Source organism: Suricata suricatta, chromosome X (assembly GCF_006229205.1).
Source record: "Suricata suricatta isolate VVHF042 chromosome X, meerkat_22Aug2017_6uvM2_HiC, whole genome shotgun sequence".
Taxonomy (NCBI): domain Eukaryota; kingdom Metazoa; phylum Chordata; class Mammalia; order Carnivora; family Herpestidae; genus Suricata; species Suricata suricatta.
Window position 1 is genome coordinate 39,111,098 of NC_043717.1, and position 27,239 is coordinate 39,138,336.

At 52.8% G+C, this 27,239-nt stretch overlaps 2 protein-coding genes across 7 annotated transcripts in view; both read left to right on the forward strand.

Annotated features, from left to right (window-relative positions):
* Positions 1-1,031: 1,031 nt before the first annotated feature.
* UBA1 (ubiquitin like modifier activating enzyme 1) lies at positions 1,032-23,361 on the forward strand. 6 transcript variants are annotated; one of them, XM_029929760.1, is made up of 27 exons: positions 1,917-1,928; positions 8,383-8,394; positions 8,825-8,941; positions 9,074-9,132; positions 9,233-9,401; positions 9,489-9,623; positions 10,620-10,726; positions 10,986-11,076; positions 11,186-11,318; positions 11,828-11,925; positions 12,003-12,149; positions 12,323-12,499; positions 12,623-12,727; positions 12,819-12,899; positions 13,150-13,305; positions 14,958-15,123; positions 15,248-15,444; positions 17,797-17,861; positions 18,086-18,281; positions 19,005-19,079; positions 19,195-19,384; positions 20,954-21,042; positions 21,323-21,415; positions 21,555-21,746; positions 22,609-22,710; positions 22,820-22,920; positions 23,037-23,361. In XM_029929760.1, the coding sequence occupies exons 3-27, from the start codon at positions 8,825-8,827 to the stop codon at positions 23,170-23,172; spliced, it is 3,177 nt and encodes a 1,058-aa protein (XP_029785620.1). In that variant the 5' UTR covers positions 1,917-1,928; positions 8,383-8,394; the 3' UTR covers positions 23,173-23,361. The 6 variants fall into 6 exon arrangements, with proteins under 6 accessions (XP_029785623.1, XP_029785620.1, XP_029785622.1 ...); XM_029929763.1 differs by lacking the exons at positions 1,917-1,928; positions 8,383-8,394 and adding an exon at positions 1,032-1,135; XM_029929762.1 differs by lacking the exons at positions 1,917-1,928; positions 8,383-8,394 and adding an exon at positions 4,227-4,427 and having other exon boundaries at positions 22,820-22,932; positions 23,037-23,129.
* Positions 23,362-26,851: 3,490 nt separating this feature from the next.
* The window catches only part of CDK16 (cyclin dependent kinase 16), an 11,071-nt gene continuing 10,683 nt past the window's right edge, over positions 26,852-27,239 (forward strand). The window contains exon 1 of the mRNA XM_029929426.1: positions 26,852-26,965. The gene's annotated coding sequence lies outside the window, so the exon portion shown is untranslated. The remainder of the gene's footprint in view (positions 26,966-27,239) is intronic.

Sequence of the window (27,239 nt, forward strand, 5' to 3'; positions counted from 1 at the left end):
AAAAAAAGGGAAAATCTGATGGAAGAATGTTCTGGATTACTGCAAGGGCAGTCTCCTTCATATGTTCTTTGCTATGTTCTTTCAGTGCCCTGCACTTAGTAGGCACTCAAGAAATCTTTTTCAAAGAATAAATTTGAAGGTTGTTGACAGGATGTGAAATCCAGAATTTGGGGTGTGGTAATAAAAGAATTTTGTGTTAAACTCAAACATTATCTTCTCAGCAAAGCTTTCTTTGACCACACTAAAAATGCAGGCTGACTCCACAGATTTCCCCTTACCTTGTTCTATTTCTCTCCATAGCATTTGGCAGTTATCACATACATATATACTACATGTATATATTTAATTATATATTCACATGAATAAAAATGGACACAATGTATTCAAGACATGTATTATATGTATGTAACTTAGTTCCATATTGACATTAGCTATCATGTTATGGCCACTAAGTAGTATTTATATGTATATTTTATTACATATAATTTATATTATGCAGTCCTTTATATCTAGTACAATAAATTTATGCGAAACTATACTTTTTACTTATTTGTTATATGTATGGTCCATCTCTCTCGCTAGAATGTCAGCTCCGTGAGGGCAAAGGGAAGAATCCCTAGCGCCTGGCCCACAGCTTGAGCTCCATAAATGTCAAATGAATGAAATCATTTGGCCATCTGAGCCTCAGCCTTCCCATCTGTAGGATGGGTGTGCCTTTCCTCCTGGAGGTACCCCATGTTCTACTCCCCTTTTCAATCCACCAGAGTACAACTCCTGGAATTCTACAGCCCAGGTTTACATTTTCCAATACTCTGGGAGCCCTAACCCACCACGTGCACCAGGCACTGGCCAGACAAGACTACCACCCCCAGCATGCCTCGCGCATTTAAGATGTACCATAACCAGTAGGGGTGTCTGGGTCCGACATGGGCGCCGATGGCGCGGGAGCAGGGGCCGGCGTCCCTCTTGCTAAACATCTGTGGTATGTCCCAAACCCGGCGCCCTCCAAGGCCCCGCGCTTCCGAGCTCCGCGCAAACTCTGACTCTTGTACGACGGAGGTGGTTTGCTCTTCCGTCGCCCCGTGGCTTCGGCTCATCTCCAGCAGGAAGGCGAGGCTTCCGCCCGGAGCAGGGGGTGAGCTGGAGCACGGTGCCCCCAAACCCTGGACAGCATTTGGGGGAGGGGGCTCAAGTGGGGGATCCTCTAATGGGCACATTTTGGAGGCTCTGGGCCCGGGGTGGCATTTAGGGGTGGCTGTTTTCGAGGGGTCCCTTAGGAAGTGGCATTTGGGGACGCCCGGGTGGGATTTTTGAGTCTGTTTTAGGGAGTATCACTGGGAAACAGGGTTTATATACCCCTCGGAGATAGGTTTTAAGGGGATGTTTGAGGGGACCCTTAAGGTCCGTGTATCAGTACTCTGTCCATGGGGCAGGGTTTCGGAGCGCTCCCCAAAGAGAGAGGTGAAGTTTGAGGTTCCCGAAGTCAGGGTGGAGTTTTGGGAGAGCATGTTTCAGGAAAGGTCTTGCTGACAGTGAGAGTGTTCAAGACCGACGTGGCGTTGTGGATGTATCTGTGGCCTTTGTGACCTCGCTTGGGGCGAGGGGACTGGACACGTCGGGGTCCATACGCTTTTAGGGAGAGGAGCCCCCAGCCCAGGGTGTGGAAGCGACACTGGAACCCAGTGTGCCGGGCTCTTCCCGGGGGGACAGCGTGCTGCCGGGCCTTCGTCGGCCGCGGCTTTTTTCATTATTCATGAGGAGGTGGGGCTGTTGAGGAAGCCCATTTTTGCCTCCTTCGCACCTGGTCCCCGGGAAGTATTAGCTTGTGAATTATTCACGAGAGGGCGGATCAGCGTGCAGGATGGGGGTGCTGAAGGGGCGTTCTGCAGTCTGCCGAGCAAACTAGAACTCACTGATTAATCTTAAAGGTGAGTCGCACCCCGAGTTTTCCGTGGCTTTTCTAGGGGCGTTGTGCATAATTCATGAGGGGCGTGGCTTTTACGGTTCATCTGCATGACCGGCTGTTGGCTTTCCCTTTACAGGTTCCAGATTTAAGCCTTAAATCTAGCGAAGGGACGAGGCCTCCTGCATTGTTCGTTTCTCCTAGCCCAGTAATTCCAGAGTATACACAAAGGCTCTAGATTCAAATCCCATTGATCCTTGCCAACCGTGTGGTCTTTGGCAAATATTTCTGGGAGCCTGAAAATTGGTATGGACATGATGATGATCAGATCATTTCACACTTTATTTGCTCATTTATTTGCCACAACAACCTTAGGCGGTAGGTTATTATTATCCCATTTTATAGATGAGGAAACTGGGACACCGGGAGGCTAAGTTGCCTAAAGTTAGTCAGTGAGTGGCTGAGCCAGGATTCAAACCCAGTTAATCTAGTTCCAGAGTCTGCAGTGTTAATCAAAAGGCATAATGTCTCCTCACTACCACCAGTTTAATGGCAGGTACTACTACTAATGTTGGTCATATAGCCCTTTCTGCCTATTTACTCATTTAAACTCCATCTCAAGGTAGGTTACTATTGTTCTCATTTTATGGGGGGAGGGGAGGGCAGGAAACAGTGGCCCAGAGAAGAGAAGTGTCTGGCCCCACGTCACACAGCTAGTCATCGGTGGATGGAAATGCATTTTGTAAGGGTTCAAGAACTCTCTAAGGAGGTCACCTTTGAGCTAAGACCTGAAGGCCAGGAAGGAACCGATTTCCTGCTCTGCATTCCTGAGACCAGTGACACAATGCATGGAAAGGACCCATCACGATAATATGCCATCTGTTAATATGATCTGTTATTATTGGAGAGAAATGTATCGGGTGCTTATTGTGTATCTGGGGCTTTGGCATACAACTGTATTTTTGGTGACTTGTTACTCTAGCTTACCTATTCAGTGGACATTGTGGTGGCTTTAGCAGTCTGTTTTCCAGTATCCTTTTGGACGGTTGTCTCAAAGCATTGTTTTTTATGTTTATTTCTTATTATTTTTTATGTGATCTTTACACCCAACGTGGGGCTTGAATTCACAACCCCAAGATCCAGAGTCGCCCACTCCATCGACTGAGCCAGCCAGAGGGGCCTCACAGCATGGTTTTTTAAATAATGCCCCAAGTTGGGAGTTTCTCTCGCGGCTGGGTATACCCTCACCCGTAACTAATTTTATGTTAATACAAGTATATATTTACATGGTTCTTTTATGTTAATGTATAACACTTAAATTTAATTGTGCCCTGTGTCAGCGCTGCTCCAAGCTCACACCATAATCCATATTCTCTGATTTTCCTAATAGCACATTTTGCCTTTATGAGGTACATGGGTTCTATTACTATCCCCATTTTACAGTTGTGCCAACTGATGCACCTGCCAAAGGCATATAGTGAGTCTAGATTGCGTTGGAGCGAGGCAGTCCTGGTTCCTGTGCAGTTAGTCAGGGGTGTGGAGGAGGCAGCGACACTTCCTCTGGGTTTCCCCTTTGGTTCTGCAGCATCATCTTTCATTATTCATGAACAGGAAGGTGTGGCTGTGTTTCCTTGGCTGGACTACCACAATCCCTGGCAGGGTTGTCTTGGGTGTTTCTGTCCATCCAGCCTCATACATAATTCATAAGTAACTAGGTGGGACTGTTCTTGACCTCTCTGAGTTTCCAGGTTGCGCTGCAGCAGCAGCAGTATTTATTATTCATGAACCGGGGGAGTGTGTTTTCCCTTTGGTAGCCCTACTTCCTTGCTTCTGCTTACAGTGTATTAGATGCAGCAATTGGCGGACCGGTACCTTTTGTTCCAGCCCACCGGACCTCATGCATTATTCATGATGTGGCCTTGGTCTCCTTGGCTTCCGGGCTGCTGGAAAGCATTAATTATCCATGAGCAACGGGGCGTGGCTTCCATGTTTTAACATTGGCTTTCCGGTTGCCGGGTGTTAGTCCTTCCTCCACCACGTCTCATTCATAATTCATGATCGGGAAGTGTGGCCTTGAGGTCTTTCTTTTTCTTAGCAGCCTGGCTGCAACAATGTATTCATTATTCACTGTTTCATGGAGTATTAGCTTTTATGTTGCATTACCTGTTTTCCCAGTTACTGCCAGTTTCACCACCAGGTGGAGCTCTTACTCTTCGAATGAGCCAAGGACCGTCACATACATGATTCATGAATGGGCGCGGCCTGCCCGCATCCGGGTTTCTAGGGGGGGTGGGGTCAAGGTTTTGTTCCGGCTTCAGTCTCTGCAGCCGCCATCTTGTGCCGGCGGCGGAGGTGAAGGAGGTGTCAGTGGCGAGCACTGCCACTACGGCCGGGGGAGGAGAAGGCGGCCCAGGCGGCGGCGATTCTAGGCGGCCCAGGCGGCGGGGAGGAGGAGGGTGGCGGCCGGGCTTGGCTTCGGCTCCTAGAGGAGTTGGCGGCGGCGCGACCCGGGGAACCGGCATTGGTAACAAATGGCCTTTCTCAGCGCCTTGGCCGGGGCAGGGGTTTCGGGAAGCGTTGGAGGTGCTGGGTCGGCGCTGGGCCAGGCTGATGTCGGGATCGGCGGTGGTGACTCGGATGCTAGGGATCTGTGGGAAGGGAGGGCACAGATCTTGGGGCGGGGTCCACATTTCCTATCCTGGACCAGCCCAGTCCCTTGGGCTCCGACATCTGACCTTGGGGTCAGACCCTGCCTCCTCCCCCCACCCCCTCACCCCCCCCACCCCCCCACCCCCACCCCCGATCTGGTTTTAGAGACTCAGACCTGGCATCCTTAGTCCGGGTCCGGGTCCCTGTCCCGATCCTTGTATCGCAGGTCAGAACGATCCCCAGTCGCCGGTAGATTTAAGAGATTGACATTCCTGGTCAAAGCCCTCCACACAATGCAAGCCATTAAAGCCCTACCCCAGAATCTTCTTTCGGACACTTCTAGTTTCTCAATATTTGATCTTGCAGCTTCCAAATGGGGCTAGATCCTCAGGAATGGCGTTCATTTCTGAAAATTTTCCCTAGCATCTTCCTTCAGGCTACCCTCCCTCCCCGAACTCACACAGGCATTATGTGCCCTCAGAGCTTCCAGATCCAGAGAGACTAGACCCTGTGAAAGATGATTTGGGCCTGGCCTCCATGTCAGAGACCTATTCTCCGCATCTCCAGCCCCAGTCTGACCCTAGCATCTTCCAATAGAAAGCCTAGCATTTCTTATCCGAGATTCTCAACATTTACCTTTAGAGACTCCTCTGATTCCTAGCACCTGCCTTTAGAGACTTTCGGTACTTTCAGAAAATGCTTTCTTTTTCATGCTCAGTAGTTTCAGAGACTACCTCTTGCGGGCCTAGGCATCTCCCTTATCACACGTTCCTAACTCCCAGGATGTTCCCGCAGAGCCTCTTGGAGGACCAGAAGGCCGGGTGGAACTGTTTGGACACATAATTGTCCAGCACAGATCCCCCTGCCAGCACCTGCCTTGGCAGACCCTGTTGCCTCCTGGCCTCTCTATCCGGATCCCCTCAAACCCCACCCTTCACTCTGCCTCTGCCTTCAAAAGCCAACCAGGGTTCTGGCTTCTCTCACAGATCCCTTAACTTCAAGTCAGGCCTCAGGATCTGCCCTCAGAGTCTTTGAAGGTTCCCAGCATCAGCCAGAGGCCCCCAGGTTCTGTTTTCAGGTTCATAGAACCCCCAACATCATTGTCAGACATCCCTTTCCCCAACAGACCTGGTTGTCCTCAGTCAGTAGAAAACCCCCTTCTCCGCATCTACTCGCAGAGCCTCCACGGGATTCCGCATAATTGGCTAGAGAAAGCCAACCCTACTTAGACACCTAGTCAGTGTCTGCTTACTGAACTTCTTAGGGCCAGACCTGGCTGGGCCCAGCCTCCCCTTTCCACTCTGCTCTGACAGCAGCTGCTGTACCTAGCATGTATCAATCAGACAAGACCGAGCCTTTGTGCTCCATAAGAGATCCCTCCCCAACCCTACTGAGGACTCAGCATTCACCTGCATAGCCTCCTGGGACTCTGACGTCCATGTCAGAGATCTCTCTCCCTACAATTCCCTGTTATTTTTGGTCAAAGATTTTTCTGTGCCACCAGCATCTGCCTGCTGAGACCCCTACGGCCCCAGCATCCTCCTGATGGAGAACCCACCTCCCTCCTAGACCCTAGCATCTTCCTACAGCCTCCTTGAGCCTCAGAACCCCCCACCCATTCCCTGTGCCACTTCCATGGGGCCCAGGTACTGTCCTCCTTGCAACCTCCGGGGATCTCTAGTGTAATTTCTTGTCCCTTCTCTGAAAGCTCCTTTCCAGAGTCCCAGATATGAGTCTTAACAGCCTGGCCTGGCTCTGCCCTGCCTGCCCCCCAGGACTTCTAATCCCCTTTCCCATCTCCCTCTGAGCCTCTATGGGCTCAGACAACCACCTCCTGACTCCTCTCTTTTATGTTCCCAGGGACTTCTCAGTTAATCCCTCCCAGGAGGCTTGACAGGCCGCAGCATCCTGTGCCCTAGCTTCTCCATCCTGATAACCTGACCCTGTGCCTGCCCCCTCTCAAACCTGCTCGAGGACTCCTACCTCAAACTTTCTCTGGTTTGGGTGGTAGAGAATGCTCAGGCTTCAAAATCACCAGTTTGGAGACCTTAGGCAAGTTCTGAAACTCTAAGCCCCAGTTCAGCTTCGCTGAACAATGGATAGTACATGTATCCTAACTGGGGCCTGAGCATATGTTGAAGGAAACAAAGTATCGATTTTGTACTGGGGGTGGCGCTGACTGCAACCAGAATCCAGAGATAAAAAGTAACACATACTAAAGACCTCTCTGGGCCTGGATCCTCTCTTAGATGTAGGAGGCAAGGGAGATGGTGTGCCCCAGGCAAGCAAACTGGTGACAAGTCAGGGAGATAACTAAGTAATGGAGGCCACTGCAGGTGCCCAGGGAGAAGCTTACATCTTCAAGTTGCTGAGTTCTGACCATAGGAGTAGACATTTTTAACCTCAGCAGCCCCTTGAGGACAGTCCCATTTGTCCCTGCTTTTGGAGAAAATGGGGCTCAGAGTCCATGAGATCCCTTCCCCAGGTCAGAGTCTGTAAATGGAAAAATATGATTTACTTTGCAGAGTAATCCACCAACTTGTTCTTGTCTGGGTTGGTGCTTTGCATTCCAAATAGTTAGGTCGGTTGGCTCCAGGGCCCTGGCCAGCCTCCTGCCTTCTGGGTCCTCCTCCCTCACACCTCATCCCTTAGCCCCGTGCGCTGGGCCCTGGGCTTGGTCCTGACTGTTCTTCCAGGAGGCATTTGGCAAACAGGCCTGCACCAGCTGCCTGACTGTGGGCAAGTGATTGGAGTTCTCTGAGCCTTTGTTTTCTTATTTGTGATGTGGGCATGAGGTTATCTGGTTCGTGGGTATTGTTAGGATTAGACAAAGCCTTTTACCTTGTGATTGACAGGCGGTAAGCTTCTAGTAGATAGTAGGGAGCTCCTGTCCACTCGCTTAGTGTCAGAGTATGACAGGTGCCAGGATGAAATCTTAGGTACAGTGGGGGTGCTTGGTGTGATGGGGGGGGCAACAATGGCTGATTGTAGGAGAACAGTGGCTTAGAAGAGCATTGGGGGGTGAGGGGAAAGGATTCAGGGTCCTGTTGCCTCCAGCACCTGGATCCAGCCACACGCCGATTTCACGTCCACAGCAGGCTGTACTGTTCTGTCTCTGGGCCCCGGTGTGTGATGCTTGGCAGGTTGTCTTGACCTCGTGAGCTCAGGTTTTTTCATTTGTCTGCGAGGACGGTCAGCCCTGCCTTGCCAGGGTCAGGGCCATTGAGGGGATGAAATGTGAGAACACCCGGCGGCGACGGCCCGGACTTCAGGGTCAGCAGATCTGTTCTGGGCCCCGCTTGGCCACTGTGTTTGTGGGAACCTTCGTCAAGTCGCCAAACGTCCTTGTGTGAGGTTTCTTTCCTCCTCTGTTAGTTGAGAGATGTTACTGATGGTAGTCCGTACCCCCATGGGGGTGCCCTAAGGACAAAGTGAGGCAAGGCTGATAAAGTGCTCAGTGTGACATCTGGGGTGCAGAAGACCTCTAGTATTTTTCCGCTGTTATTGTTACCTGTTTAAGGGGCTCCACGTGCAGACAAGGCTTGGGAAGTATGTGTTTTATCTCTCGCCTTGACCTCTTTTGTTGGCCTGGGCCTTTCCCCTCCCAGAGTGGGGGGGAGGGGGAGCGGACATTGTAAAACTCTGCTCCCCAAGTCCCTCTGGGGACTGGGTTTTGGGCAAGGTGTCTCCTGCCATCACGCTAGCCCGATGGAAGTCTAAGCCATGTTTCCCTGTGTGCTCCTGTCGCGGGGGCTAATAGAGGACAGCTGCTTGTTGCCCACCCTCTCTGTGCCAGATTCTATGGTCTGGGCTCTATTTCATCACTTCAGCAACTCTATGGGGTAGGTAAGTGGCACTGACAGCCCTGTCGCACAAGCGAGGGAACCGAGCCCATAGAGGTTAAATGATTTCTGTCAAGGAGTGGCCGGGTCTGACCTGAGCCTACATCCTCCTCTGACTTGCCCCCAAGGACATTCTTCTTGTCACTCCTCTCACCCCACAGAACTGAGTCTCTCCCTCATGCTGGGCTGGGGAGAAAGGCGAATGGCCTAGTGGTCAGTAACATGGGTTGCAAGCCAGACCACCTGGGTTCAGATCTTAGCTCTGATAGCTCTGTGACCCTAGGCAAGTCACCTCACCTCTGTACCTGCCTCCTCTTCTGTAAAATGGAGATACTAGCTCTTAAGTCTTCCCTTCCCCCATAGTCACCACTAACCAGCTGAACCACCCACGTGCCCCAGGCTCACCTCTGACCTTCCTTTTCCCTCCCAGATGTCCAGCTCGCCGCTGTCCAAGAAACGTCGCGTGTCCGGGCCTGATCCAAAGCCGGGTTCTAATTGTTCCCCTGCCCACTCCATATTATCCGAAGTGCCCTCGGTGCCAACCAACGTAAGTGTCTTTTCCCTGGACCCTGGCCAGCAGGGCAGTGGGAGTGGTGAGTTGGGAGAGCCTTCTGTATCGCTGTGCATCTGTCCACGCCCTTCTCCGTTTCTCCCCAAACCTGTTCTTCTCTGTCCCTAGGGAATGGCGAAGAACGGCAGTGAATCAGACATAGATGAAGGCCTTTACTCCCGGCAGCTGTAAGTGGGGCCTAGGTTGGGCCGAGTGGTGGGAAGGGCGCTGGGAGGAGAGTGTCAGGAGGGCCAGGCCTTGACTTGGAATCACCCCCAAACCTGGCAGGTATGTGTTGGGCCATGAGGCAATGAAGCGGCTCCAGACCTCGAGCGTCCTGGTGTCAGGCCTACGGGGCCTGGGTGTGGAGATTGCCAAGAACATCATCCTTGGTGGGGTCAAAGCTGTCACCCTGCATGACCAGGGCACTGCCCAGTGGGCTGACCTCTCCTCCCAGGTATCTCTCCCCGGCCCTTCTCCCCTGCTGAGGTGCCATCACCCGGGCTCCGCCGCCACTCCCTCCTTCCCTGGCTCCCTTTTGCAGTTCTACTTGCGGGAGGAGGACATCGGGAAAAACCGGGCTGAGGTCTCACAGCCCCGCCTCGCTGAGCTCAACAGCTATGTGCCTGTCAGTGCCTACACGGGGCCCCTGGTCGAGGACTTCCTTAGTGGCTTTCAGGTACCTGCAGCGGGGGGGCGGTGCGGGGTGCGCTGCCCAGCCTCCTTCCTGGGTTTCTCAGACTACATCTCTGCTCTGTTCAGTAGTTCTCTATTAAGTGGCCTAGGCCGTGTGCCTGGTTTCATGCTGGGGGTGCAGGTGGGATTTAGACCCTGGGCCTACCTTTTCAGGGGGCGGGGCGTGTAAATGGGCAAGACCTATGACATACTGGTTGCATGCACCAGCTGGAGCCGTGCTGCCCTAGCATGAGTCTCTACTCTATTAGTGTGCCCTCAAGCAGGTCCCTTCATCTCGGCTTTACTTTTTCTCATTTGTGGGCCTGGGACCAATAGTAGTACCTACTTCATAGAGTTTTTGTGAGGGCTAAGGGCTTACACTAGCAGCTGGCACGTGATAAACGCCATCTGGTTATTTGTTAAATAAAAACTCTGAGCCAGAAAGAGGAGCTGTGGGAGTGGAGATTTATGCCCTGGGGTGTCCCCGAGGGCCAGGGCACTGCCACTGAGCCTGAGGCGATCGTAGGAACTCACCTGGGCAGGGAAGGGCGGGTATTCGGGCAGAAAGCAAAGTCCCAAGGAACAGGGCCAAGGGGGCATTGTGTCGAGAATTGGGAGCACACGTGGGTGTGGTAGGAGTGAGCTCAGACTGGCTGCAGAGGGAGTTTACTGCTGAGTCTCCCGGGCCAAGGCAGGGCTGTGGGCAGGCCGCAGCGGGCGTTGGCGTGCAAATGAGTCAGCTGTTCTCTACACTCCATCATCCTGGCCGCCTAGTCACCTGGCCTGCTACCTTGCCTGCCCTGGTGTAGGGATTGGCATTTCTCTTTGCTGGCTCTCACCCTGGCTGCATCAGCTACATCGTGGATACTTTGTGAAAGGGAGTCGAACAGGCAGAGCTTTAAGGATCCTCTCTGAGCCCCCTGGCACCAGCCTTCCTCCGTTATTCTCTCCCCTCTGCCCCAGTGCTGGGCCCTTTCCCTGAGCTTCCACCTCTCCACAGGTAGTGGTTCTCACCAACACCCCCCTGGAGGACCAGCTGCGGGTGGGTGAGTTCTGTCACAGCCGTGGCATCAAGCTGGTGGTGGCAGACACTCGGGGCCTATTTGGGTGAGTGCCCCTGGCCTTGTTCCCTGAACCCTGCCAGGCCCAGGCCAAGACCCCTAAGCTCTCAGTGCCCTTAGTACCCAACTCAGGTGCCCGGGTTTTGGATTCTGTGTGTCCACCTCTCCCCACATGGCTTGGGCACTGTGCAATTCCCAGTGATGGGTTGAATTTGCTTAGCAAGTGTTCGTTGCACCTTGAGAGACACATGGGTCTCCATGAGCATTGGACTCTCGAGCGTCAGCCTCGTCACCTCCCTCTACAGGCAGCTCTTCTGTGACTTTGGAGAGGAAATGATCCTCACAGATCCCAACGGGGAGCAGCCGCTCAGTGCTATGGTTTCTATGGTCACCAAGGTGAGGAGAGGAGCCTCGGGGGCCCTGGCAGGCAGGTGGGCAGCAACGGGCCTACTGTCTGCCCCTAGCACCCTGACCTGCCTCTGAGGCTCACTCCTCCTTTCACCAGGACAGCCCCGGTGTGGTCACCTGCCTAGATGAGGCCCGACACGGATTTGAGAGTGGTGACTTTGTCTCCTTTTCAGAAGTACAGGGCATGGTTGAACTCAACGGAAGTCAGCCCATGGAGATCAAAGTCTTGGGTGAGCTAGGGCCGTGGAGGAATCAGGGAGGATTAGGGCTAAGTCCCTGGGCTCTGAGTGAGGGGAGACCCATCCTGGTTGTATCAGGTCACCCAGAGACAGAGTCCCCTGGGGTCCAGCCAGAGCTGATGGGCATGGGATAGAGGCACTATCTCATGTTTGAGCTGTTCCTAGAACAGGTCCCTAGTGTCTATGAGGGGGGGGGAAAGTTCTCTGGTGTTTGAACAGAGCAGATCAGAGGATCCACTTGAGTCTGAGCCGATTTGGACAAGGAGCAGAAAATGTCTTCTAGTGTATACTTGGGTCCAAGGATAGAGGGTCTTGTGGGATCTGAGCCTGGATCTTGGGGACAGGAGAGAGAGTTTCTGACATCCAAGTAGGGTCTGGGGTGGAGAGATGGCTCCTGATGGCTGTGCTCGATCAGGGACAGGTTTCCCCTTATCTTGGGGATGTTGTGGGTTTTAGGGAGGGCGGCAGCAGGTAGCCTGACAGTTTCCCTGTCTACCTAGGTCCTTACACCTTTAGCATCTGTGACACCTCCAACTTCTCCGATTATATCCGTGGAGGCATTGTCAGTCAGGTCAAAGTACCTAAGAAGATCAGCTTTGTGAGTGTGGGGGGTAGTGGGCTGTGGGGGGTGGTTCTGGGCATTTTTAGGCTCTGATGATTGCCTGCCCCCCCCAGAAATCCTTGCTGGCCTCACTGGCAGAGCCTGACTTTGTGATGACGGACTTTGCCAAGTATTCCCGTCCTGCCCAGCTGCACATCGGCTTCCAGGCGCTACACCAGTTCTATGCTCAGCGTGGCCGGCTCCCTCGGCCCCGCAATGAGGTAGGTCACTCGGTGGGCCAGCCAGGGCAGATGACCTCGGCACTGAGGGCCCGCCGTGTCTCTACCCCTCTACTCTCCCCCCACTTCCCCTTCCTCCCTCCCCTTCCTCCCTCCCTATCCCTCTTCCCACAGTGGCCTGACGGGTCCCTTTTTGGTTCCTCCTGCCCCACCAGGAGGACGCAACAGAGCTGGTGACCTTAGCACGGGCCGTGAATGCTCAAGCCCTGCGAGCAGTGCGTCAGGACAGCCTAGATGAGGACCTCATCCGGAAGCTGGCATATGTGGCTGCTGGGGATCTGGCGCCTATAAACGCTTTCATTGGGGGCCTGGCTGCCCAGGAGGTCATGAAGGTCAGGATGGGTGGAGAAGGGCAGGGGCGGGGCAGGCACCTCTCTGACTCCCATCGCTTACTGTCCATCTGTGTCAGGCCCCAGGTAACCACTGACCGCTTCCCCTCCCCTCCCGATCCCCAGGCCTGCTCCGGGAAGTTTATGCCCATCATGCAATGGCTGTACTTTGATGCCCTGGAGTGTCTCCCTGAGGACCAAGAGACCCTCACAGAGGAAAAGTGCCACCCGGTATGTGAGTGGGGCCCCTGGGGACTACATTGTTGGGGAATTTCTGACGAGGTTCCCTCTGACCCAGCCCTTGTCCCTTCGTATTCCTCAGCGCCACAACCGTTATGACGGGCAGGTGGCCGTGTTTGGCTCAGACCTTCAAGAGAAGTTGGGCAAGCAGAAGTACTTTCTAGTGAGTAATCCCTTTAGATGCTTTATCTTGAGGGAAAGCCTGGCGTGTCCCTCTGTTTCCCCCCTCTGGCTCGGCCTTTCCTTAGATGGCTGTGGGTCGTTCCTTCTAGCCCTGAGACTTGAGGATGTGGCCCTAGAACCACTTCGCCTCTCCTGTTGTTCCTGGGGAGAGTGAGGAGTAATACGTGGTGTCACGCTCGCCTGTGCTACCCTGACCAGCCTGTCTGTCTCTCTTCTCGACTGCCTCCTAGGTGGGTGCAGGAGCCATTGGCTGTGAGCTGCTCAAGAACTTTGCCATGATTGGGCTGGGCTGTGGGGAGGGCGGAGAGATTGTGGTCACAGACATGGACACTATTGAGAAGTCAAATTTGAACCGACAGTTTCTGTTCCGGCCCTGGGATGTCACGGTGAGTAGGCTGGGGAGAGGGGGTGGGATTTGTCATCTCCCTTTTCTCCTGTCTTTTGGTTCTATTCTTTCTGGAAAGGAAGCCTTTCTACCTTTTCCTTTCAATTCTTTCTCTCAGCTTCTCTGGGTCTCTCATTCAGCATTTGTTGGGTACCGTTTCATTGAATCTGCCATTTTTCATCCTTTCTTTTTTTTTTTCTTTCTCCTTGACCTTTTATCAGTGCTGCTTGGGATAGTGTATAGGGGTTTCCAAATCACCCCCCAGGTCCGATGATGGACTAGGAGTACAGGATAGCTTATGGCCATATTCATGGCTATGAATTCTTCTAGCAAAAGGATGCAGAGCAAAATCAGCAAAGGGAAAAGGAACTTGGGGCGAGGTCGGGGGGGAGACCAGACACAAGCTTCCGGGACTCCCCTCCCAGTGTAGTTGTGTGGGACGCACTTAATTCCCCAGGCAGCGAGTTGTGACAACACACGTGAAATGTTGCCAACCAACATTAGCACCCCAGCGCCCAGGCTTTGTACTGTGGGCTGGTCACTCTGCTGGGCACATACCCAAATTCCAGCCTCCCAGAAGGAAAGCAGGAGTTGGGCACACACCACACTGTTTGCATAAATAAGCAATCTAGGAACAGTGAGCCACCCTTATCAGGTAAGGAATGGTGAGAACCCTCCTGAAATCCGGGTTCCCAGACCAGCCAACCAAGGGCTGACCTTGCCAGCAGGCCTTCCCTAGGAGAACATCTGTGCTACATTCACACTTCTCTGCCAGATGGAGCCGGGGCTGCTCAGGGACAGCTGGGAAGGCTTCTGTAGGGGATAGTGCCATGTTCGCCTGTCCAGGTCGCTTCCCCTTCCATTCATTGACTTACTCACCAGGTAGTGGTGGGCGTAGGTGCTGCTCTTGGCACTTGGGATACACCAAGGAAACAAAGGTTCTGGAGAGGGAGGACAGGCCATGGGCAATCAACACAGCAAAGCAGTGCAGTTTGTAGTTAAGGTTGGTAAGTGCTGTGCAAAGAAAACGACAGAAGCAAGCTAAGGTGTGTCAGGCGTGCCTGGGAGATGGGTTGGCAGTTTTGGATTACAGCGGTGGAGGAAGGGCTTGTTTCTGCAGACCCGGAGGGTGGAAGGGTAGGGCCCCCTTTTCTGGGTAAGGGTGTGCCAGGCCAAGATCCCGATGGTGGGGTGGAGTGATAGGAGATGAGCTAGGAGAAGTGGGGCCCAATTCATTTTCCCCTCAGTGGAGGGGAGAGCCAGGGGAGGGATTGGAGCAGAGGAGGGACCTGACCTGACCCAGGCTTTGAAAGGATCCTGCTTTGTTGGAGAGAAGAGCCCCAGCCCTGGGTGCTGCTACCTGAAAGGGCAGTAGGTGTCGGGTAGGCATAAAAACAGATGCCTGCCCTCTTTAGCCTGCATGTGTCCAATTGCTTCTCTTTCCACCGAGCCCCTGCCACCTCTGTCATGGCCCTGGCTGTGTGGCACTCTCACAGACTCTCCTGCTAAATTGGGGAGCTTCCTGAAATCAGGGCCTGGTTCTTCCCAGATACTAAATAAATCCACTTTTAGGAGGATAGCCCTATAGAGGGTTGTTGGGTGAGTGCATGAATAACTGAGCTCTGTTCTCCTGTCCCACCCGCGGTCCCCTAGAAGTTAAAGTCTGACACGGCTGCTGCAGCTGTGCGCCAGATGAATCCGCACATCCAGGTGACAAGCCACCAGAACCGTGTGGGCCCTGACACGGAGCGCATCTATGATGACGATTTCTTCCAAAACCTGGATGGTGTAGCCAATGCCCTGGACAATGTGGATGCCCGTAAGTTTGGAGGCGGGTGAGGGGGTGAGGGCAAGGGCATGTGCACGTGCATGTCAGGGGGCCTGTCTTCCCATCCTCTGCTGACATCCCTGGCACTGCTTTTGTCTCCCCCTGCCCCCCACAGGCATGTACATGGACCGTCGCTGTGTGTACTACCGGAAGCCGCTGCTGGAGTCTGGCACGCTGGGCACCAAGGGCAATGTGCAGGTGGTGATCCCCTTCCTGACCGAGTCCTATAGCTCTAGCCAGGATCCGCCTGAGAAGTCCATCCCCATCTGCACCCTGAAGAACTTCCCCAACGCCATTGAGCACACCCTGCAGGTGATTAGCTTTGTGGGGAGGGAGCAGCCACTGGGCCCCTCAGGGGTCCCAAGCCTACGCTCAGGATGTGCTTTTACGCTCGACTTTCCTCCCTTGCTTCCCATCTAGCAGCCTGGGTTTCTAGAGCGATTCATTCCTTCTTTTTCTTTTATCTTGAAAAGTTACACTCAAATATCGTTCCTAGCCTAGATTTAATAGTTGTTAATGTTAGGACACTTTTCTTAAATGCGTTTTCTTGGTTGTTTCCTGTGTTTTTCCTTGTTTGGGCCTGACTGTTATCACAGACCTTACAGCACTTCACTCTTTTATCCTCTAGTATGTTCTGCATGACAGGGTGTCTCAGCCTTGGCATTACTGACCTGTGGGGCCAGGTATTTGTCAGGTTTGCAGGGGCATCCTCTGCCCTATCCAGTGGTTGGCAGCATCTTTAGCTTCTGCCCACTAGATGCCACTAGCATTCTCTTGCAGTTGCGACAACTCAATGTCTGTGGACATTGCCACATGGCCCCCCTCCCCAACTCCGGGGGGCAAAACCACTCCCAAGTGAGAACTCCTGTCTAACCAAAACCCCACTTTCACGCAGAATTAACGGTAACTCTTTACTACCTCCTCCAGTTATTTGTCTCTAATGCATAGTCCCTGTTCAGGTGTCTGCAGCTGTAGCTCAGAATGCTTTCCACCACCAGTTTCTCAGGATGATTCTGTTTGGGTGATGCATGTGCGTGTAGAATACAGCACAGGGCACCTATCACCAGGCTGGCTGAGTTGTTACAAAGCGAACACACCTGGGTAACCGGCGCCGGGGACACAAACCAGAACCTACAACCTGAGGATAACCATTGTGCTGTCAGAATGGTCCTGTGGTCTTTGAGAGCAAACCATTCATTATGTTCAGTTAGGAGTGTCGGGGGTGAGACCCAAATAGGGAAAAACTGGTTTCCTTGGCCACTTTCCCTTCTGATCCTGTAGGTCGAGTGGATGTGTGCATATTTGAGCACCCACCACTGTTCCAGGACATGTGTCAGCCATGTGTGGCTTTGGATTCTGCATCTCTGTGCCGTCTTCCTCTTCTGTGAAAGGACCAGAGTCTGCCTCACAGCTGTAAAGCCTTTAGTGTTTATATGTATCTGGTGCTGTTTAAGGAAACTTTCAGTGTATACATACTTGCTCATTACTTCTTTACACCCCCAGCAGGAGGTATTATCATTACTTAGAAAGGAGAGCGTAAAAGTAACTGTTATTGTATGTTCGTTACTGTATCTTTTAGAAAGGAGGGTGTAGGGGCGCCTGGGTGGTTCAGTCGGTTAGTGTCCAGCTTTGGCTCTGGTCATGATCTCATGGTTTGTGGGTTCGAGCCCCGTGTCGGGCTTTGTGCTGACAGCTCAGAGCCTGGAGCCTGTCTTCAGATTCTGTGTCTCCCTCTCTCTCTGATCCTCCCCTGCTCGCCCTGTCTCTCTCTCTCTCTCAAAAATAAAAATAAAAAACATAAAAACACAATAAAAAAAAAGGAGGGTGTAAAAGTAACTGTTACTGTATGTTCGTTACATTGTTACTTAGGAAGGTGTATAAGTAACTTTTCCTTTACCTTTCTGAAGTCACAAAACCAGATACTAGGTAGTGGAACCTGGGGTAGAACCTAGATGTCTTATCCTCCAAACATCCCCATCCTCCAAATCCCCTCGCCAGTAAATGCATTTATTGTCCTAGGAATTTTCACAGGGTGGAGTGGCTGTCTTATTTGCTGCCAAGCTCGTAGGGTCTGTATTGTGATCGTTTTGGTTTGGGTCTGAATTTTTGCTTTTTTCTCTTTTCTTAAATTATAAAAAATTCATAACTGAAAATAAACAGTTTTTAATCAAGACATAATGTATGTCTAGTAAGGTACACAGATCCTTAAAAATAACTTTTTTTTCACACAAACACTAGCATAACCACTGGCCAGCTCAAGTTCATTGGTTTGTAAATTGAGGGTCTGTGGGGTGTGGGGGGTGGGGAAGGTTGGGGGGCAGTGGGGGGGGGGTTGCTTTTCCCAGAGCAGCTGTGTTCTTCTAATTGGACTTATTCATTTTCTTTTTTAAACTTTTTTTTTCCTTAAAGTTTGTCAATTTTTGAGGGGTGGGGAAGGGGCAGAGAGAGAGGGAGACACAGAATCCAAAGCAGACTCCAGGCTCTGAGCTGTCAGGACAGAGCCCGACGCGGGGCTCTAACTCAGGAACTGTGAGATCATGACCTGAGCCCAGTGGATGCTCAACTGGCTGAGCCAACCAGGCGCCCCTTACTGATTGTCTTTCTAATGACATATACCCGTTTGTCAGCCATCACTCCATGTAGTCCATTTGCTCTGTCTTGCAGTGGGCTCGGGACGAGTTTGAAGGCCTCTTCAAGCAGCCGGCAGAGAACGTCAACCAGTACCTCACGTAAGTGACCAAATGCCCCCTTCCCACCACCCCCTGCCTGCCAGCCAAGGTGACCCGTCTGCTTTCCTCACCAGTAACACCCAGCACCAGGCACACTTTTCAAATGAATCTGTGAATCCTGGGGGACAGGACTAGCTTCCCATGGAGAAAGTGGGGTTTCCCTGGAGCCCACTCCTGGGGCCGCTGTGTAATCCTGCCCCTCTGACCCCTCCAATTCCTGATAGAGACCCCAAGTTTGTGGAGCGGACCCTGCGGCTGGCGGGCACCCAACCCCTGGAGGTGCTGGAGGCCGTGCAGCGCAGCCTGGTGCTGCAGCGGCCGCAGAGCTGGGCTGACTGTGTGACCTGGGCCTGCCACCACTGGCACACCCAGTACTCTAACAACATCCGGCAGCTGCTACATAACTTCCCTCCCGACCAGGTAATGCCCACTTGCCGGGCCCGCTTGGTGCAGTGTGTTTTCCCCAAACAGGAGCCCGCTGTGGGCTCTCCATGTGCTCTGCCCAGCTGTCAGTCCAGCAGCGGCAGGCACCCCGAGGCATGGGGCTCTCAGAAGAATGATTCAGTTGACCTGTTTCTCCTGCTGCCTTGCCTTCGAGCCAGACACTTCATTTGATCTCTTTTGCCTGTGGCGTTTTCTGAGTCATACTCCACTCCCAGGGCTATACGACTATGGGGGAGAGATTTTGTAGCCAAGAGCATAGGAATCTGTATGGGTTCGAATCCCAGCTCCATGTGCACTTGGGCAAGTCACAGAAGTTGTCCCTGCACCTCGGATTCCTCCTGTGTGAAGTAGATGTAAAAGTCATCTACCTCGTGGGAGGTTTTGTGAAGATTCGGTTGTACTGACTACTAGTAAGTTAGTACGGTGCCTGGCAGTCTGGAAGGGTTGGTAAAGCGGCTGTGTATCTCACACAAAGTGAGGGCCCCCCTCAGTGAGGTCCCTGGTTCAACCTGGCATCAGAGCTTCCATCTCCAGGACTTACAGTCAAGGTCTTGCATGACTGAGTGCAGCGCCCTACCTGTGCCCAGCCAGGAGTGGCGACTCAAAGCACATCTAGGGCCAGTGCGAGGAGGTAGGCCTGTTAGAGTGACCCCTGCTCTCAGGTCCTGCCACTTCTCAAAAATCCCTTTACTCCTTTAGCTCACAAGCTCGGGAGCTCCATTCTGGTCTGGGCCCAAACGCTGTCCACACCCGCTCACCTTTGACGTCAACAACGTAAGTCTCCTCCCTGGGGTCTCCTCTGGTTGTGTGGGGGCTGGGAGGGAGGGAGGCTGAGACTTGTCAGGTGAGAGCTGATGTGCTCACCCTTCTGGGCCCTGCCTTCTCGCAGCCCCTGCATCTGGACTACGTGATGGCCGCCGCCAACCTATTTGCCCAGACCTATGGGGTAACAGGCTCTCGGGACCGAGCTGCTGTAGCCACATTCCTACGGTCTGTGCAAGTCCCTGAGTTTACCCCGAAGTCTGGCGTCAAGATCCACGTCTCTGACCAGGAGCTGCAGAGCGCCAATGCCTCAGTTGGTAAGGGTGTTGGGCCAGTCGGCCAGGAGTCCCCACCTATCTTGTGCCCTGCCCAGGCCAGCCTCCCCACCAGTCCTCGGCCCCTGGCTCTGCTCTGCGACCCCAGGCCTGAGGCTTCCCCAAACCTTCCTTTGAGCCTCCTTTCCTCTGAAGTGATGAAGTTTGTTTGAGGCAAATTGTCTGTCTCTCCTTCCTTCTACCCCTCATTGTTTGGCCTTCAGGAGAACTAGCTGTTTGTTTCTCTTGGTCCGTGTGTATTTACCTTGGAACAAACCATTTTTGTTTCTTCTTTATGTTTCTCTGGGGGGGTATGAACTCCAACAATGGTCTCTCCCTCTCGGTATCTGCCCCCTGTGTTCCTCTGTCTGTGTCTAGTATTGCCCTCCATGTATCTTTCCTCATCCCCCTCAACACTGCCCCCCCATCTCCCTCTCCATGTCTCTTCCCCCCAACTCCCTCTCTCTCTATGTCTTTTCCTCCAATTCATGCTGTATATCAGGTCAAGGGCCAGATAATAACTCTTAGGCTTTGCAGGCCACATAGTGTCTGGGGCTAGTCACCTGTCACAGTTGAAGCACACAAGCAGCCATACACAACATGTAAATGAATGAGTGGCTGTTTTCCAAGAGAATTTTATGCATACAACAGGGGGACAGACTGAATTTGGCTCAGGGGCCCTACTCTGCTGACCCTTGGTCTGTGTGTATTTATCTATCTTTCCTTCTATGCCTCTCCCTGTGCATAGAATGGATCCTGCATCTGTAGCTTTATGACACCCACCCCCCGCATTTACCATCAACGTCCCTCCATCTTCCTCTCCACAGATCTCCCTTCTCCTGTCCTCTCCCCATCTCCTTTCCCAGATATCTGTCCCCTCATATTTCTATCTGTATGTTTATTCCCAACTTTCCTTCCACATCTCCTTTTGTTTCATCCCTATATTTCCTCCATTTTTCTCCTCACATATATATGTATGTACGTACATATAGTTGTGTAAGTGTACACAAGATGTAATAGTGCATATTACATCTACCTAATGGGCCTAAGGTACATGTAAAATGTATATAAGTAATGTGTAAGGCACATATGAAATATGCAGCATACGTAAAACTGCCAGATGCCCCCGTTCTCCCCTTTTCATATCTTCTGTCCCCCCCATATCTTGTTTCTCTCTCCATGTCTGCATATTCCCCCCCGCCCCGTATCCCCTCTGTATATCTTTTTCTTCCCCGTTTCCCCCTCCTCCATAGTCTTCTCCATGTTTCCCTACTTCTTTCTATTATATTCTTCCCAAGACGTACAGCTCTCCCATCTGGGTCTGTCCATGTTTGCCTCCTCCTGATGTCTTCCTTAGTGTCTCTGGAGATCTCCCTCTTGACATACCCACTCCCCTTTCTGTCTCCTTCAGGTTTGTGCTCTCTTGTCTTCTCTAGCTCTCCCCCTTGCGTCTTTTTCCTACCTGAACATATTTTGCCACCCCTGCCCCCCACCCTCACCCCGGACTCCTGTTTCCCCCTCAGATGCTGGCCTAGGTTCTAAAAGGCTGATGGTGTCCCTTCCTTCCTGCAGATGACAGCCGTCTAGAAGAGCTCAAGGCCACACTGCCCAGCCCAGAAAAGCTCCCTGGATTCAAGATGTACCCCATCGACTTTGAGAAGGTGCTGGGTGGGGGCCCTGGGCAGGCAGGGGGATGGGCTAGACAGAACAGTTCTGTAGGGATCTGGAGGCAGCCCCAGGCCTTTATGGGGATTGGATTATGGGCCTGCCGGAGGCCCTGAAAGAAAAGATGATCCCAGCCATGCCTCTGTGATCTGAGAGAGCCCAGCAGGTAATTGCAGTGGAGGATACTTGTGTTACTAGAGGCCAGGAATCCTCTTCCTCCTCTGACCCTCTCTTCATCTCCCCACCCTTCCCCTTCTCCATCCCCTGTCATTAAAGGATGATGACAGCAACTTCCATATGGATTTCATTGTGGCTGCATCCAACCTTCGGGCAGAGAACTATGACATTCCCCCTGCGGACCGGCACAAGGTGAGGGGAATCTGGACCTGATATCCTGCCCCCACCCCAAACCCCCAGGCCTGAGTTCTTCACATCCCATTCACTATGTGTAGGCTCTGAGCCTCTTCTAGCTTAACTCCCACATTTCTTGATCCTTCCTGTCTCACAGAGCAAGCTGATTGCAGGGAAGATCATCCCAGCCATTGCCACGACCACGGCCGCTGTGGTCGGCCTTGTGTGTCTGGAGTTGTATAAGGTGGTGCAGGGGCACCGACAGCTTGACTCCTACAAGAATGGATTCCTCAACTTGGCCCTGCCCTTCTTTGGCTTCTCTGAACCCCTTGCCGCACCCCGTCACCAGGTGAGGGCCTGCATCGGGGCAGGTGGTTTGTGAATAGGGTGTTTCTCTGTAGAGCTGCCTTTAGTTGGCTTCAGAGCCTGTCACCCGGTGAGAGCTTGTGTCAGTGTGTACCTTCTTTTGTGTACGTCTTAATCATTTATTCACTTACTGTATTTTGTGCTAAGCACTGGTCTGAACCTGCCTATGGAAGCCCTTGGAAAAGATGGGATATTTTCATTGTACCCGAGGAGGTTATTAATAACACAAAAATAGCGACCAGTGTTCATTGGGTGCTTATGATGCTAATTACTTCTACTTGTTTCATTCCTTAATTCACTTAAAATTTTAATTGAGTACCTGTGTGCCAAGTCCTCTTAATAGGTGCTAAGATTCTGTTTGTGAAATAGGTTATATAAATGACTCGATAAATGCTTTTAGAACTCCCAAAAAAGGGCAGGATAAGGAGGACTTGAGTACCAGGTGGCAAGAGGAAGGGCCAGGGATTTTAAATGTGAGATGGTCAGGAAAGGCCTTGCTCAACAGATGATATTTGAGCCCAGACTTGGAGGAGAGGAGACAGACCATGCAGGCTCCTGTGGGGAGGGCATTCCAGGCAGAGGGACCAGTCTGTTGAAGGGTCCTGAGGTAGGAGCATGCCTGGCACGGTTGAAGATTACGTCGTTACAGCAGCGGGAGAGAGAGGTTGAGGGGATAGGAGATGAGAACAGAACAGGATCCCAATGATGGGGCCATGTGGGCCATACGTCATCGAAGGGTTTCCGTGCTTATTCGGGGTTTGATGGAAGCCACACGTTTGCGGGGCCAAGGACAGGACTGATTCTCTGGTAGCCCCCATCCCATGGGCCTGCTCCTTGTCCCGCAGTACTATAACCAGGAGTGGACGTTGTGGGATCGCTTTGAGGTACAGGGGCTGCAGCCTAACGGCGAGGAGATGACACTCAAACAGTTCCTTGACTACTTTAAGGTGAGGCCACCTCCTGCACTCTCCACCCCTGCGCCTGCGGGCAGCGCGTGCAGGTGATTCGCTGGTGTGTTCACCCTCATGACACTGCTGTCCCCTTCCCCTCGTCCAGACGGAGCATAAGTTGGAGATCACCATGCTGTCCCAGGGCGTGTCCATGCTCTACTCCTTCTTCATGCCAGCTGCCAAGCTCAAGGAACGGTTGGATCAGCCGTGAGTTGGATGGTGGGGGGCCTCCACTTGCAGCTTTTCCACCCCTGGTCACTGCCCTCTGTCTCTGCCCCCACCTCCCTGCCACCGTCCCTCTGACCCCCGTCCCCCGCCCCCAGGATGACTGAGATCGTGAGCCGCGTTTCGAAGCGAAAGCTGGGCCGCCATGTGCGGGCGCTGGTGCTTGAGCTGTGCTGCAACGACGAGAGCGGCGAGGATGTCGAGGTCCCCTACGTCCGATACGCCATCCGCTGACCCCTGTCCACGCCCGTAGACTGGCCCCAACCCCACCCTGCTCCAGCCCAGGGCTCCCATTGGCCTCTGGCAGTGGCCCAGCTAGCCACAACTGGTGTTCCCTCTTCATCCCCCTACCTGCACCCCTCTTGCCGCTGCTTTCTTCCTTGTTTGGAACCTGAATCCTAATAAAGAATTAAGTAACCCAGATACGGCATGCCCTGCTGGTTCCAGGGAAGGAAGAGACTTCCCGGAGCTGTTTGGTTCAGGTGGTAGCCCAAAGGGCTCAGCCGCCCCCTTCCCCAAGCTGCCAGTTGCCTGGGCAGAGGAAACATGGCAATTGCCACCTCTTCCTCCTGCCCTCCCTCCTTAGGAAGAAATTCGAACGCGGGTACCTACCTGGGTCCGCGTGACTGTATTTGAGCAGGGATTCAGATTGCATCTGCTCCAGCCCCTAACTGCCTGCTGTGTTGATTTTGAGAGGTAGTATAGTGTTTGAGCAAGTCCTGTAACCCCTCTAACCTTGTTCCCCCTCCGTGAAGAGGAAAGTTACTGTGACCGGTCGGCCAGGGCTTGGTCAACATGGCTTATGTCCTTGGGGCTGATCCCTTCCCCTTGGTTGAAAGCCCTGAGACCCTGGACAATCCCTTACCATCATGGTTCATGTTGCCAGGAATGCCTGTGGTGCCCTGGTTGAACTTCCCAGCTGCACGAGGGCCTACACAGCCTTGTTGGACTGAGGAATAACCATGACTGTGCAGACTGCAGTTTTCATGAAATTGTTTGGCTTAGAACATCTATGGAGAAGAGCCCCTTTCCCATTTTACTCTGCTCCCCTTTTGGCCCGGTCAGCTTGTCAGGAGGCCTCCTACCTTAGAGAACAGAGCTGGCTCTGGGTTGTTGGTTAGTTAGAGCAGGCTCACCACAGGCCCTACCAGGACTGTAAAGCTCCCCACACTCGTCCTTGGCTCATGGCTGAGCGCTCTAGACAGTGGAAAGCACTGATCAGATTGGCCACCTGGTGCATGAGGATGGTGCTCCTACCTCTCCCTCATCCAGCCAGAAGCCCAACTTCTCTCTCCCACTTAGAAACAGACCCCTCCCTCATTCCTCCACTCAACCCTGGGTACTGGGAATAGCACAACCTATCCCTGAACCAGGCCTGACACTCCTCACAGCATGTCCCAACATCTGCCTCCTGGGCCAGCTCCACACCCCAGGCACAGTGTATGCCCTTGTCCACCCCGTCTCATGACTCCCTCTTGGCCTGCTCTGCTTGGGTGACCTCATCCTTCTATACTTCCTTTTAGTCTCCCTCCAGGACATTAGGAACTGAGTGCTTTACCTGTGGCATCTATTTAGTGGTGATGCTACCTGTTTAGGTCAAGCAGAGAGGTTTTCTCACCAGGGATACTTTTTCCATTATTGCTGCTCAAGAGTACATCAAATGCCATACGTCATGCCCACTGTTGCTACCATGTTAGAGTAGCTGAGACTTAAACTTCCTCTGCCCCCTTTCTCCACTATCCCAGCTCTTTGTTTGCTATCTCCTCCATTATAGTTCCTGATTCTCCAGACAATTCTGTCCCTTTCTTCACCGCCCCAGCTCCCAGATTTCCCTTGCTACCTTAATTTGCCCCTTCATTACGAACCCATGAGTCCTGTTTGCATCCTTGTTCCCCCATATGCCATTTTACTTCTGTCATGTTCGTCTACCTTTATAACACCACCAAGACAGAAGACCAGGGTTCAGCGGGCAGGGTTTGGGTCAGTTCACCGAGCCCCCTGCACCCAGCAGGCACCAAGGAAAGGGTAGCGGTACACGGTGGTCTCTTGTCTCAGCCTAGAGCTATTTGCCACATTTGTTGAGTGCTTACTGTGTGTCAGGCACTATTGTAGGCATTGGGAGACAGCAATGGATCAAAAAGGCCCTATCATGGGGCACCTGGGTGGCTTCGTGGCTTCGTTAAATGACTGACTCTTGGTTTGGGTTCAGGTCATGATCTCATGGTTTGTGAGTTCGAGCCCCGCAGTGGGCTCTGTGCTGACAGTTTGGTGCCTGCTTGGGAGCTTTCTTTCTCACTCTACCTCTTCTGCTCACTCGTTCTCTCTGTCAAACTAAAGTTTAAAAAATTAAAAAAAAGATTCGTCTTGCAGGGGGGGTGGGTATGTGTGTGTGGGGAGGGGCTTCTGTTTTGCTAGGGTGAGACCCAGAATAGACCAACACAAATAAAGTGTAAGAGGTTGACTGTGCCATTAAAAATGTCTGTACGGGCAGGTCTGTGGGTCTAGAAAGATGGGGGTGCAGGTAGGCATTTTTAAATAGGGTAGTCAGGGAAGGCTTGATAAAGGTGACATTGAAGCAAGGACTTGGAAGAAATGAAGGGATGAAACGTGGATATCTAGAATATTCCGGGCAAAGGGAAACCTGAGGCTGGGTTATACCTGCTGTATTCAGAAACAGCTAGAAAGGAAGGAGTGGAGTGCGAGGAAGAAGGGTAGGAGATGAGGATGAGGTCAGAGAAGTGATGGACTGGATCGTCTAGCCCGAGGTGCACTTTTGTCTCTGTCAAGTATTTCCACTCCCATCATGCTCTTGTAAATTCTCGCTAATATGAACCTTACTGAAAACTAACCAGTGTGACCAAGGCTGCCATAAAAAGCACAGAAGAGGCGGCGACGCTGGCTTTGGGCTGGGGTGCAGTGTAAAGATGTCCCCATAAAGGTCTGCCAAAAACTGCCGCCATTTGAGCTGAGCTACGTGATAGTGTAGTTTTCCAGGCATAGAGGAATTGAGGGATTAGTTTTGTTGGCAGTGCTAGACACACACCAGACGCCGAATAAATAAAACCGCAGACCTGGGGAGAGCCACGGGCGGGGCTCTGGCAGGCAAGAGGTAGTTGAGAGGTGGAAAGAAAGAAAATCCAATTCAGGGTGCATATGCAAATGCTCGCGTGAGGCGGCGAAGAGGGCTTCTTCCGACCCAAAGTCCCAAGCAAGCGCAGTAATGCACCCTTTCCTCTATAGGTCCGCCTTTCTTTTCTCAGCCTAGACTCCACCCCCTGAGCGTCTTGCTGGGGGAGATAGGAGGGGTTAGAGGCGGGACGAAAGGCGATTGAACTTTTTTTAGACTAATCACCTTGAGGAATATTCGACCTATAGTGAGAGGAATCCAGAACAAAAAGAAGTGCCCGCCCCCTGCGGTGAGAGCCAATGAATACAGGGCAGAGGCGTGGTAGGACTAGGTGAAATCACGCCTCTTCAGCACAGCCTCACCCCAGGGGGCAAATCTTATTGGTTCGGGGACAACCTCAAAGGGTGGGGCCGCACACGTTCGCGGTGGGAAAGAGCTAGCGGAGGGAGGGGTGGCACGGGGTAAAGGTAGAGCGCATCTGGGCGGGGCTAGACTGTGTCCTATCTAAGGTGGTAAAAGGCCAATGATTTTCCAGGTCGCCTCTCCCAGAAAAGTCGTCTTCTCGCGAGCATTTAAAATTCCTGCCTGCTGAGGCACCTCAAGGGACTCAGACTGAGTGCCTCATCTGTCTTTTTCTTCCTTGCAAAAGTCCCGTTTGCCACCATGGGGATGTACCAAGTGAGACCAAGTAGGGGGACCGAGTGGTGACCGGCACGCTGGTTGTTGAATGCTGCCCACTTCGGCGCTAGCAAACTTCTAGCAAGATTGGAACTGAGTACTAAACAACCTCTACACGTCCCCCTGGCGCCGTCCCAGGGCTGGCGCCACATTCCCCGGTGGGCGCGCAATGGCTGCGCCTCCTCCCGCTGCGGACAGGTCTTTTGGTACAGGCAGTCCGAGGTGAGTCCCCTCCTTCCCACTTCAGCCTTTGCTGCGCGTGCGTGCGCATGCGCGGAGCGCGGCGCGCGCGGCGGTTGGGCCATTGGGCGTTCGTCCCTGGGATCTGCCGCGTCTCCGCAAGCAGTCGGCTCTGAGCCGCGAGCCGCCGTGAGCTCTCGGATTCGAGCCGGCACCAGCGAGCCCGGGGGCATCGCCCGCAGCGGCCAAGCTCATGGCCGGCTGAGCGGGACGCCGCCTCCGCCTCAGCCACCGCCGCCGCCGCCGCCTCCTCCTC

What these genes read in the sequence shown, in the direction of transcription:
- UBA1 (XM_029929763.1), top strand. Translation starts at nt 8,825, where the DNA reads ATGTCCAGCTCGCCGCTGTCCAAGAAACGTCGCGTGTCCGGGCCTGAT. An exon ending in ATAACTTCCCTCCCGACCAG is followed by an intron (nt 18,282 to 19,004) that starts GTAATGCCCACT and finishes TTACTCCTTTAG; the next exon opens with CTCACAAGCTCGGGAGCTCC. An exon ending in CCCCTGCGGACCGGCACAAG is followed by an intron (nt 21,416 to 21,554) that starts GTGAGGGGAATC and finishes CCTGTCTCACAG; the next exon opens with AGCAAGCTGATTGCAGGGAA.